At 29.1% G+C, this 12,127-nt stretch overlaps 1 protein-coding gene across 1 annotated transcript in view; it reads left to right on the forward strand.

The window, feature by feature from the left end:
* Nucleotides 1-870: 870 nt before the first annotated feature.
* The window catches only part of LOC100211840 (ADP-ribosyl cyclase/cyclic ADP-ribose hydrolase), a 44,677-nt gene continuing 33,420 nt past the window's right edge, over nucleotides 871-12,127 (forward strand). Inside the window, exons 1-5 of the mRNA XM_065814106.1 lie at nucleotides 871-1,188; nucleotides 1,292-1,380; nucleotides 4,484-4,610; nucleotides 4,686-4,768; nucleotides 4,920-5,015. Of these exons, the coding sequence (XP_065670178.1) occupies nucleotides 886-1,188; nucleotides 1,292-1,380; nucleotides 4,484-4,610; nucleotides 4,686-4,768; nucleotides 4,920-5,015 (698 nt within the window). The 5' untranslated portion in view covers nucleotides 871-885. The remainder of the gene's footprint in view (nucleotides 1,189-1,291; nucleotides 1,381-4,483; nucleotides 4,611-4,685; nucleotides 4,769-4,919; nucleotides 5,016-12,127) is intronic.

Raw genomic sequence — 12,127 nt, forward strand, 5'->3', positions numbered from 1 at the left:
ATGTTGTTTTTTTTTACTTTTTTTTAATGTTTATTAACCTTCCTAAGTCCAAGAAAGATATTACATTCGAGCAGACTACTATAATTGTGGTTATAACTCTCTCTAAAATCTATAACTCCAAAATACGAACCAAGATGAACGAGGCCGTTGCGCGGAGAAGCAAGTTGAGCTCGGTACTAACAGGAATGTGTTAAAGATGAACTTGGAACTACTTACTAATGAGGCAAGCGCTTTACCAATACACCTTTACAGTTATATCTGTATGCTAGATATACAGCTATATAAGTAGCGTATCCTTTAAATAACTTTTTTTATAATATTCTAATAAAAATCATTTCAGTGAACTTTTGCTGTATTTTGTCCAGTAAAACTCGTTTTTTTTTTATTGTCGACTATAGGCCTACTCCTGAGACAACTTGAAATTTCTTTGATGGTTGCGGCTTGATGAACTTTCATCTGTTTTATACTTCCATGCCAGGATGTTTACACCTTATTTCCTTATCGGTGCTGCAAAATTGGCCAGAGCGACATCGAATCTAGGACCGTTATTATGCCATATCTATTTAGTTTTTATTCATCATAATTATCAACGATAATAAAAAGGTGATAGTTAAAATAGTTTTCAAAAGTAAAGATTGTTAAGAATGTTATCATTAAAAAACGACCTGTAAAGAGATGAAACAAAAAACAAAACAATAAACTCAAAATATCCTGTAAATAGAATTTATTAAAAATTGTTTGCGTGATTTTTAAAAATATCAGTATACTCTGAATTTATTGAAATAATATTTATAACGGTGCGTAACTATAACGAGTAATTATTGTGACACGCGCTAGATAGGAAGTTTTAAACTTTTTTCACCTTTTAGTGATATAAATATAAACATGCAGCCGTTACAGAGCTTTGCGTTGTTGTTAACATTATCAATTGTATGCGGAATGAAACCTTATGACTTTAAAGGCACCACTCCTGGTATTAAAGAAATCATTTTGGGGCGCTGTGCTCAATTTCAGCAAATAAATCCTCTAAATCGTGTTCCAGAATTGTATATGGACGTCGATTGCATGAAAGTTTGGAAACTGTTTTCTAATAGCTTTGCTTTTAAAAGTACCTGTAATGGTGAACTTAAAGAAAAAGATTATGCACCATTCTTTAATTTAATGAGCAGAAAACCATTGGTTGATCGGGTAAGTTAATAAGCTTTTGTTCTTAAAACCGTTTTCAAAATTTTGTCAAAATTTATTTTTGTTTCTAGATTCAAATTAAAAGGGTTTTTTTAAATATTATTAGACTTTATTTTGGTCAAAAACTTACGAGATTGCACATCATTACACAACCGTTCAAAATAATCTTTACACACTAGAAGACACATTTCAAGGGTAATTTTTTAAATATATTATTAACAATAAAGACAAAATCCTAGCTGTCTTTAGCTTAAAATAAAAGAATTCCAAAAGAGTTTATTTTAAAAAACTTATTAAATTTACATTTATAATATGGAAAAAATTATATTTTTTTAACCATGAGCGAGAATAGGTTTTTTCAAACCGAGACGAGACCGAGACGAGAAGTTAGTACTTCTCGTGAGACCGAGAACGAGACGAGAAATTTAACAATTTTTGAAAACAAATTTATTAAAATCCAAGTAAAAAAAAAAATGTAAACATGGTTTTGACAAATAAACACAAATGACATTTGTCAAATGTAAACAACTTTTTCAAATATTAATTCAGGATTTTTTTGCCAAACTTTTCCAACAAGACAATGTTTTCTCTGATTAAAATGATTTGCTCAACTTTTTCTGGGTGTAAGTTGTGTCTGGATGATCGGACGACATTTCCACCTAAGCTAAAAACTCTCTCTGATTTAGTTTAACTTGCTGGAATAGCTAAAATTTGTCTAGCTAATGAAGAGAGCTCTGGCAATGTATTTGGATTCAATTTCCACCAATCAAGAATCGGAAAGTCTTTTTTGGCATCAGGGAGATATTCATACTGGCACATTTCGCTCAAAACAGGATTCAGTTCACATGTTGGCTCTTGTGTTTCAAGTCTGACGTTTAACTTGCGCTTCAATTTTGAATTAGGGGACAAATCTGCTGAAAGGACTCTGGCAACACGTTGGCACTCAACATTATCCTTAACCTGAGAGGCAAACCATTCTTTTGCTGTTTGAAATTTTTTAAAGAGCCTTAAGTGAAGTCCCTTCAAAGCAGGATTTAAGTAGTTTGCTGCAGCACTCAATAAGTTTCCAGTGTGACAAAGAGGAAATCTTTTCTCATTGCAGCTTTTCATGTTTTTTGCATACAAGACACCGTAGCCAATTTTTCCATCCGTCTCAATAAATTGATCAATTTTGTCATAGATTAAATAAAGAGAATCAGCGAGTGTTAAATGTTAGAATAGACTCAGCCGACCACGTTTCTGTAGCTTCTTTAAGTGGTGCCAAAATTTCTACTGCTCCCTCGATTGATTTCCACTGTAATGCACTGATGGTCTTTGAAGAAAAAATATCTTCATTTGCACATAAACTAATAATCGCACTCTTTAGATGTAAGACAGAAGCCATGCAATCCAGTACACTATTCCATCTTGTGTCAACAGATTGGCGTAACTGTCTAAAATTAATTCCTTGAGCGTCTGATTCTGATTTAAGCAACTCAGCTGCAACTGTTGACTGGTGAGTTAAAGAAGCCAAATCTTTGCATTTTTGCAACGCATCATCCATTCCAGCAGTCATTCCAAATGAACTCGAACTGCACATTGCAAAATATGATTGTTGCACAAGTATTGGTCAAGGCGCTTTGACAATTTGATTGCAAGTTTTATGTTTCTTATCAGGTCGTTCACGCAGTACATAGGCAAATCAGCAGTAAAATTTAGTTCTTCTAAGAAAGAATCCAGCTTTCCTTCAATTAAGATACCTGTGTGTCTGCCTGGGATCTGTTGGACATGGGGTGTCCAGTGATGTAGTCTCCAATTTTCGTCAATAGCATGAAAAGTCCAAGAGATGTAGCTGTCCTGAACTCTAGAAGTCCAAAGGTCAGAAGTAAATGTAGCACTTTTTAGATTTGGCGTAATCTCCGTTATTATGCTCTTCATTCCAGCTTGAACTTCTCTTGACCGAATTGAAAGCTTTCTTGAATATGTTGTTCTGTGATGAAGGCTCAGTATAGGGTTTGCAATGTCAAACAATTTCTTGAAACCTCTTCCTTCGACTGCTGAAAAGGATGCCAGATCAGTGCAAAAGTAATCCAGCATTGCAGAGTCAAACTGTTTTTGAATGGAATTGTCTTTGTCATATTTGGACTTAGTTTCAAGCATTTTGACCATGGTTCGTTGTTTCGTCTTAGGAGGAGGAAGAAGAGAGTCGTCAGTTTTTTCAGAATACTCAACATAATCTTGGCTGTGTTTTTATTCGAGGTGACGATGAAGTCCGCTTGTGTTTCCATCTTTTGTTTTCAAAGACTTTTTGCACGTCTTGCATTCAGCACCGTCACTTGTTTTTTAAAAGTATCTCCAGATTTTGTTTTTTCTTGGTGACATTTTTGATCGTTGAAATGAGACAAGAATATTTTTTTTCAATATGAACAATATGTGTCAAGTTGAATTCCACTGGTAAACTAATGAAATTAACTCGAAAGTGCACCACTTTATACAAAAAGTTTTTGTATTTAAAATCTAATTAAAAATAATTAATATCTAATTAAAATTTTTAATTAGATTTTTATAAAAAATTTAATTAAAAAACCTAATTAAGAATATAATTAAAAACTTAATTTGTTTTTGTCAAAAACAAATTAAATTTTTAATTAGATTTATTAACATCATGGAGTCAAAATATTAATTAATTAAAAAAAAAAACTATTAGGCATTTTGTAAATTTTAACAATTTTTAATTTGGAAAATAATATAATATTTAAGTCTCGTTCTACTTCTCGCGAGAATTTTCTATTTCTCGTTTCTCACGAGAAGTCCCATTTCTCACGAGAAACGAGAACGAGACGAGATCTCGCTCATGGTTATATTTTTTGATTTTTTTTTTATCAAAAAAATGTGCTTTTTACTCTTTTATATTTGCATTAGATAATAAAAAATTTATTTTATTACTGAATGATAAATAAAACAATCAAAACTTTATCTTTTTATAACTGACAGTGAGACAATGACGTAGAAAGATTCTTTTCAATAACACGCACTTAATAAACTAAATGAAAGTGCTTAATGGTTTATAAAAAGATTTTTCAACATCGATTAACTAAACCTCAATATTTTAGATTCCTAAAAAGATAAATAAAATTTTGAAATTTTCTAAAATCTAAAGTATGAGAAAGTAAACACTAAAAAATCTAAATTACTATGACGTATTATTCGTCAACTATATGAAGCTACACGTGACGTATTATTCGTCAACTGTATGAAGCAACACTTTTTTTTTGCAAATGCGTTTTATGATTTTGCTAAGTTTTTTTTTTTTTTTTAGTTACCTGGTAAACGGTCTAAAATGGTGTGGTTGTAAAAACTGTAAAGACGGGATCGACTTTAACAACTGCGATAATAACTGCTCGTTTAATACCTCAGGTCCGTTTTGGAGAACTGCATCGAGATTAGTAAGCATTTTACCTCTTTTTTATAGTTTTTTTGATAGCATTAATTTTTCTTATTTACTTATTTTAACTGTACAGCTTGCTGAAAATGCTAAAGGAACGGCTTATGTCATGGTAAATGGAACCACAAGTTCTGATAGTGTTGCATATAGCCAAACGAGGTGTGCAATATGATATTTATTTATTTGATAACTGTTTTGCATAACTATGGTTATCTATTTATAATATATTTTTATTTATATTATAATAAAATTATACTTATTATAAAATTTGATAAAAAATACATTAATTAGTATTTCTTGTTATTTCAAGCTTTTTTGGAAGCATAGAGTTACCAACTATGGGTAAAATGAAAAAAGTAAAGCAATTAGTAGTGGTTGTGGTTAATGACCTTGGTAAAACGCCAAAGTAAGATTTTTTTTTTTACAATTATTTGTTTATAAAATAAAAAAAGTAAATGAAATTAAAAATACCTTTACATAAAGTTAAAAAATTTCTACTCTACTTTTTGATTATTAAAAATTAAAATCATTTTTGAGGTAGGATGTGCCAGCTTTTCCGCTAACACCAATTACAATAAATAATTTAAGAATGAAAATCACTATTTACAACTTTTTTATGTCATTTGATGTCTATTTAAATATAAATAAATAATAAAAAAAAATGTATTCAAGAAGTTGAACCACTAATAACTAATCCCTTTAAAAAATAACTTGAAAATCAAGGCGGTTTTAAATAAGGTATAAAAAATGAAACTACATAAAAATTTTTGTTTTAGCTGAATACGACCCAGTGGGCGCAGTAATTTTTAAACGTCCTTTGAACGTTTTTATTAGGTTTAAAACTAATAAAATGTCCAAAGGACGTTTGAAAAAACGTACCGTGCTAACTTGGTAATTTGATATAACAAGTAAAGAATCAAAAAAATAAGAGGACTTTTAGAAACAACCTTTTAGAAATAGGTTTTATTTAAAAAGTGTTTTTCTTTCTTTAAACAATTATTTTGCTTAAAACTTTGATTTATATTGCAAGTGACTGTAATTTAGAATCAACATTTATTATTTTTTAAGTTCTTATTTTTTAAGATCACAGAGGTAGCAGCTACTTTTAGACTTAAGAAGTATTTTAGCAAAAAAAGGTAGATACGCTCAAACTTTTGGATGTGATAGAAGTAGGGATGGCTCTTTTACTTACTTCTTTTTTACTTACACCAGTAAATTAATTTTTATCAAAAAGTAAATTACATAAGTATTTTTAAACATTTAATGTAAATTTTTTTTTTTTTTTTTTTTTTTTGCTGTTTAAAAATATACATTCCGTAATTTACTAACAAAATATAAATATAGCAGGGGCGAGAAGAAGACTAATATTTATTATCACCAAGCCCCTTTATAAATTCCGTAAATATAAAGTTTAATTTTAAAATAAGAAACTTAAATTTATAAAATAAACAAATGTACAAAAGTAGTAAAATAATAAATAAAACATCTATTAATAAAAAAATAAAAAAAAAAAAAAAAAAAAAAGTGATAAACTAGCTAGAAGCGCTATAGGCTTAGCAAAAAACAAAAACAATAAAAATATATATATTAGGATATAAATAAATTTAACTCAGTCTTTTTCTAAAATTAATATACTTTTCATGTATTTGATAGATAAATCATAATGTAATTTCAGAAATAGTTTTGTGGTAAATCATTCTTTATTAATAGCTGTCTTGGTTTTGTCTTAAACTCATTAAGCATTGTTAGGGTTTTAAGTTCAGTTGAAAGTATTTTATTCCATGCCTTTGGTCCTTTTATTGAAATTGAAAAATCAGTTGCTGCATAATAACTTTTGGGCTGTATATATCTGTTATTTGAATATCTAGTTAGATATTTGTTTTTCTTTATTTTGAATAACGGGTTAAATATTTTTGGAATGATACTTTTATTAATTTTGAACATAAAAATTAGGATATGATAAATATTTATTTGGTAGATATTTAGTATATTTAAGTTAATAAATAAGGGTCGAGAGAGTGTATAGCGGCTTTTATTGGATATGATTCTAATAGCATGTTTTTGCATATTAAAGAGTTTTTTCAATTTATTTTTATTGGTACTACACCATGCAATGCTAGCGTAATTAAGATAGGAATGAATAAAGGAGAAATATAAGAGTTTTAAACAACTTAGATTTAAAAATGGTTTTGCCCGATATAGCATGCCGATGTTCCTTGATATTTTACCTTCAATATATTTTATCTGACATCTCCAAGTTACATTTTCGTCCAGGAGTACGCCTAGAAATTTTAATGATACCTCTCTTTTTATTTCATAATTGTTAATACAAAGATTTGGAAGTTTTAATGGAATTTTGTCTCTTTCATGATAGCGATGGAAAAAAGTATATTTTGTTTTTATTACATTTTGAGATAATTTGTTTGCTCTAAACCATTTAGAAAGATATTGAAGTTCTATGTTTACAGTTTTAAATAAGATTTTTATGTCATTGTGAGCATAAAATAGATTAGTATCATCTGCAAACAAGATTGAGTCTAATATATTACAAGATTTACTTAAGTCGTTGATATATATTAGAAATAAGAGCGGTCCTAATATAGAGCCTTGAGGTACTCCACAAGTTATATTCATATTGTTAGTTTTACTGCAATTATGAGAAATGTATTGCTGTCTATTTGACAGGTAGCTTTTAAACCATTTAAAGTTCGAGTGTTTAATACCATAGTTTTATAGTTTGGTTAATAAAATATTATGATTTACAGTGTCAAAAGCCTTACTGAGATCAATAAACACGCCTAAAGTATATTTATTTTCATCAAAAGATTTCAGAATATCGTGAACAAGATAGGCAATTGCCTGATCAGTGGAGTGACCGTTTTTGAATCCGAATTGTTTATTATAAAGGATGTTATTAATATCTAAGAAATGATACAATCTTTTATACATAATATGTTCTAGTATTTTTGAAAAACATGGTAGTATTGAAATAGGTCTGTAATTTGCGACACAAGTTGCATCTCCAGATTTTAGAACTGGTATCACCCTGGCCACTTTTAGTTTGTCAGGAAAGATACCTTGTTCTAAAGAAAGACTGAAAATGTGCAAAAGCGGAGTTTTTAAATAAAATATTGATTTAATTATTATATTGCTACTTACATCATCAACTCCATTACCTTTATTTGATTTTAGTAAATTTACAGCATCAAGTAGTTCTTGTTCAGATAACTTATTATTTTCCATGAGATCATTATTAGAGGTCAAATATGACTCGAAGCTAGTTTTGCTGTTTTTTACTTTGGAAGCCAAACTCGGGCCTGTATTAACAAACTCATGATTGAAAGAATTAGAAATTAACATTTCATTAGTAATTTCACAATTATTTATAATGAGTTTTTTGGGAAGTTCATTAGCGCTAATGTTTTTTTTTCCTATCACCTCTTTCATTATGCGCCACATTTTTTGTGCATCATTTTTGCAGTTATGTAATTAGTTGGTATAATACTGTTTTTTCGAATACTTTATAACTGTCTCAAAAAGACGTTTCTAATTTTTATATTTTGTCTCATTTTTATAAGTTCTTTTTTTTATAAATTTTTCGTACAAACGTTGTTTTTTTTGTGATGACTTTATTATTCCCGCCGTTATCCAGGGATTCTGATGGGATTTGGTTTTGATTAATTTACTAATAATTGGGAAAGCTTCATTATAGTAGTCTTGAAATATGCAATGAAAAATATTATAAGCTTCCTGAGCATTTTTAGCTTTTAAAATAGTTTCCCAGTTTGTTGTGGATAACAGATTCATAAAAGTCATAGTGGATGTATCATTAATTATTCGCTTTTTAATTTCTTTTTTTTCTGATATTTTATTGATGCTTTTTTGTGAAATTATAAAAACCGGAAAGTGGTCTGATATATCTGTGACAAAAATTCCAGTCTTAACTTTTATGTTTTTGAAATTGTTTATTATGATTTGATTGATCAGTGTAGCACTATTTTTTGTTATGCGAGTTGGTTTATTAATTGTTGGAATAAAACCATTTTGAAATATAATATTAGTAAGATTTCTGACGTTTTTACTATTTTCATAATCGAGAAAATCTAAATTGAGATCGCCTACACAATAAATTAGCTTGCCATAAGTATCTTTTTTTGTAATTAAACCTTTAAAGTGTTTGCTAAATGCTTTTATATTACCTGAAGGCGGTCTATACATGACGTGGAGAATAGACATTTCTCTAATTCGATTGCGCAACTAATTTCTCAGCTTGAAAAAGAGGCCAGTAAGGACAAAAATGTAAACAAATAGTGGCAAACAATTTAAAGGATAATTCTTAATAGATTACTTGTCTAATAAAAAATGAATGGATTTAATAGTGACTGCTTTAAAGATAAAAAAATTCAAAATCTAATATTAGACGATATAAATAGAGATCTGAAGATAGAATTAAATACAAAAAAAGATGTATCGTTAAAAGAAGATATGTGCTGGGGAAAATCTCTTGAGTTTCTCCCAGTGTTCACCAGACGTGAAATTGATAATCATATGAACAAATGCGGTAAATTAAAAGGAAAAACTATTAAAAAAACGTTAGAAAGAGGACTGAAATTTAAGCAAGAACGTTACATTTCTACAGACAGCTTATTTACAACACGAACACTCAAACACTTCATTGCAAAATGTACCTGTCGAGCAAGTATGAAAAAAATGATTCGTAAAATGCAAATATATATAAATCGCAAAAATAGTCAAGTTGATAAGGCTTCTTGCAGTTGCCCAGCTGGATTAAGTGGTTATTGCAATCACATTATGGCTTTACTGTTAGAGTTGGCAGATTACTCATTAAATTCTTTTAAAGTTGTTCCTTCTGAAATCGCTTGCACAAGTACTTTAAGAAAATGGGGAGTGCCTGGTGAGAAACAGAAAAAAATATATCCTGTAATGAAAAACGTACTTCATGCTAATTTTACAAAAAAAAGGGATTAACCCAACAGTATATGAGGCAAGACGTAACTTCAATTTTATAGATAACTTAAATGCTGTAATGAAGCTACAGAATAATTTAAAAAAAATTAACCCAAATATTGGCTATGCTCATATTATACCAAATAAAATTCTCATTGATTCAGAAATCACAAAATTTGGCATGCAGTGTTTAGGATCCCCACTTTCATATCAACTTTTACCAGTTGAACGAAATTTTATTGTTTTATCACACTTATGTCAAAATGTTGAATGCGAGTCTATTATAACTTCTAACCTTACCTTACCTAGTAAATTTTTAGATATACCTGATACATGGAATTATTCCCCAAAAGAAATGGAGTTTATGAAAAAAATAATTGTCTCACAAGAAGAAAGTATATCATTACAAAAAAAAACTGTAAAACAAAGGCAATGTGCACAATGGTTTAAGGAGAGAAAATATAGAATAACATCATCAAATGCACATAAGATTTATATTAGGAAAAGTAACTTTGAATTTTTGATAAAACAACTTACAGAAGACATTAAAAAATCCAACAATGTTAAAGAAATGCTAAATCACGGTAATATTAATGAAGACATTGCAAAAGAAAAATTTAAAAATGTAATGATTTATCGATTAAACCAAAATATCAAAATACTTGAGACTGGATTATTAGTTCAACCATGCATCCCTTGGCTTGGTGCAAGTCCAGATGGACTTGTTTTAATTGATTCAAAGCCATGTTTAATTGAAATTAAGTGTCCTTACACAAAAAGAAATCAAAATCCTAATGATTTAGTTAAAGAAGAAACATTTTATATTGGTTCATTACCTACAGGAGAATTATTTCTAAAGAAGGATCACTTATTTGGCTATTATACACAAGTCCAAATGGCCATGGGTTTATCTGGACTAACTCATTGTTTGTTCATAGTTTATGTTTATAAAGGAATTATTATTGTAAATGTTGATTTTGATGAATTTTATTTTTTAGATGTTATCGATAAGTTAAGCGATTTTTATAAAAAATATATTTTATCATTCTACGTTTCTCAGTAATAAATATTACATATCTTATATTTTTACTGTTTTATAAGAGGATCCATAAAGTTACACAATAAACAGCTTACAGTCCAGATTTGATTAATTGATCCATATAAAACAAGAGGTATTTCATTTCGTATTTATTTATTTTTCTTAATTCGTTGTATGGCACGTTCTACATGAATTCTTAAAGCTGCTATTGTTTGACTTTCTATAACCTCTTCATGTGATAGCTGATCTCTCCCATTTAAAAAGGCTGGAATATTCAGTGTTACACCTAAAGGCTTAAGCAGATCATTAATTAAAAAACCCCTATCAGCCATTATAGAATCACCACTCTCCCATAGCTCTTTTTGCAAAAGTCCTGATTGCTTAACTATTTCAATATCAGAAATAGAGCCAACAAATAGTTCACTAACAAATGTTACTGCACCAGAAGGAGCAATGCCAACTAATCCTTTATAGGTTACGTGATGCTTATAATGTGAAAACAGACTTCTTTGAATCGTTAGGCTGGAAGGTCTTTGACAAAGCAACTCAGTACAATCAATAATAACCTTCGTTTGAGGATATGTCTCTTTAAAGCATTTTGGCATATTATGTTTAAGTTGGTCTAAATTTGGCCAAATTGGTATAGCACCAAGTTTAAGATATATAAAATTTGACCATGTAATAAGGTATCTTGAAACAGTAGATTTTGGTGTTTTAAATAACCAGGAAGTAAAACTTAAAGAAAAACCAAGTCTTAGCCATGTTAAAAACATAAATAGTTGATCAACCGATTTCATTTTTGACTTACGACCAGGTTTGGATTCCGGTGTAGAATATGAAGGAGATGAAAATAATTCTTCAGGTAACTTTTCCTCAGAGTTATGCTCAGGATAATAATATTTCATGTTTTCACATTCATTTCCAGGATTTAAATATTCAAATAAAATGTCAAATTTTTCTTTTTTCATGCCAGTAAATGAGTTGAAATACTTATCATCTTTTTCAAAATTTTCAAAGCTAAAAATATTATTTTTCAACTGGTCGTTTATTATTTTTAAAGTTTTATATTCTTCAAGCAAGCTTCTGTAACTTTCATGACATACTTCTATTTTTTTTTCTATGATTGTTTTTTCGGATAATAAAAGTTTACAATTTTCACAATCTACGTTTTTGGTCGAATCGATTATTGTATGAGTTTCAGTATCAATATCAGTTGTAAACACTGGATATTTCGACTTTTTGCATGGAGATTTTCTAGGTAACTTATCTTGTGGTGTCTTGAATGAAAAAATGCTAGGAACTTCATTCCCTGATTTTAAAGTTTTTTTACCGCATCCTGAACTAACTTTTATTTCCTCAGGCCTAAAGTGAAATTCACACACTTTCGTGTGTTTCATAATTTCAAATTTATCAGCACCTCCTTTACGTCTATATTTAAATATTTCCTTACACCAAGCTCTGTAAACATCAAGTTTTTTTTCTTTGTTAGGGAAAGAAAATAGAGCAATGTT

This window comes from Hydra vulgaris, chromosome 12 (assembly GCF_038396675.1).
Source record: "Hydra vulgaris chromosome 12, alternate assembly HydraT2T_AEP".
In the NCBI taxonomy this organism is placed as follows: Eukaryota; Metazoa; Cnidaria; class Hydrozoa; order Anthoathecata; family Hydridae; genus Hydra; species Hydra vulgaris.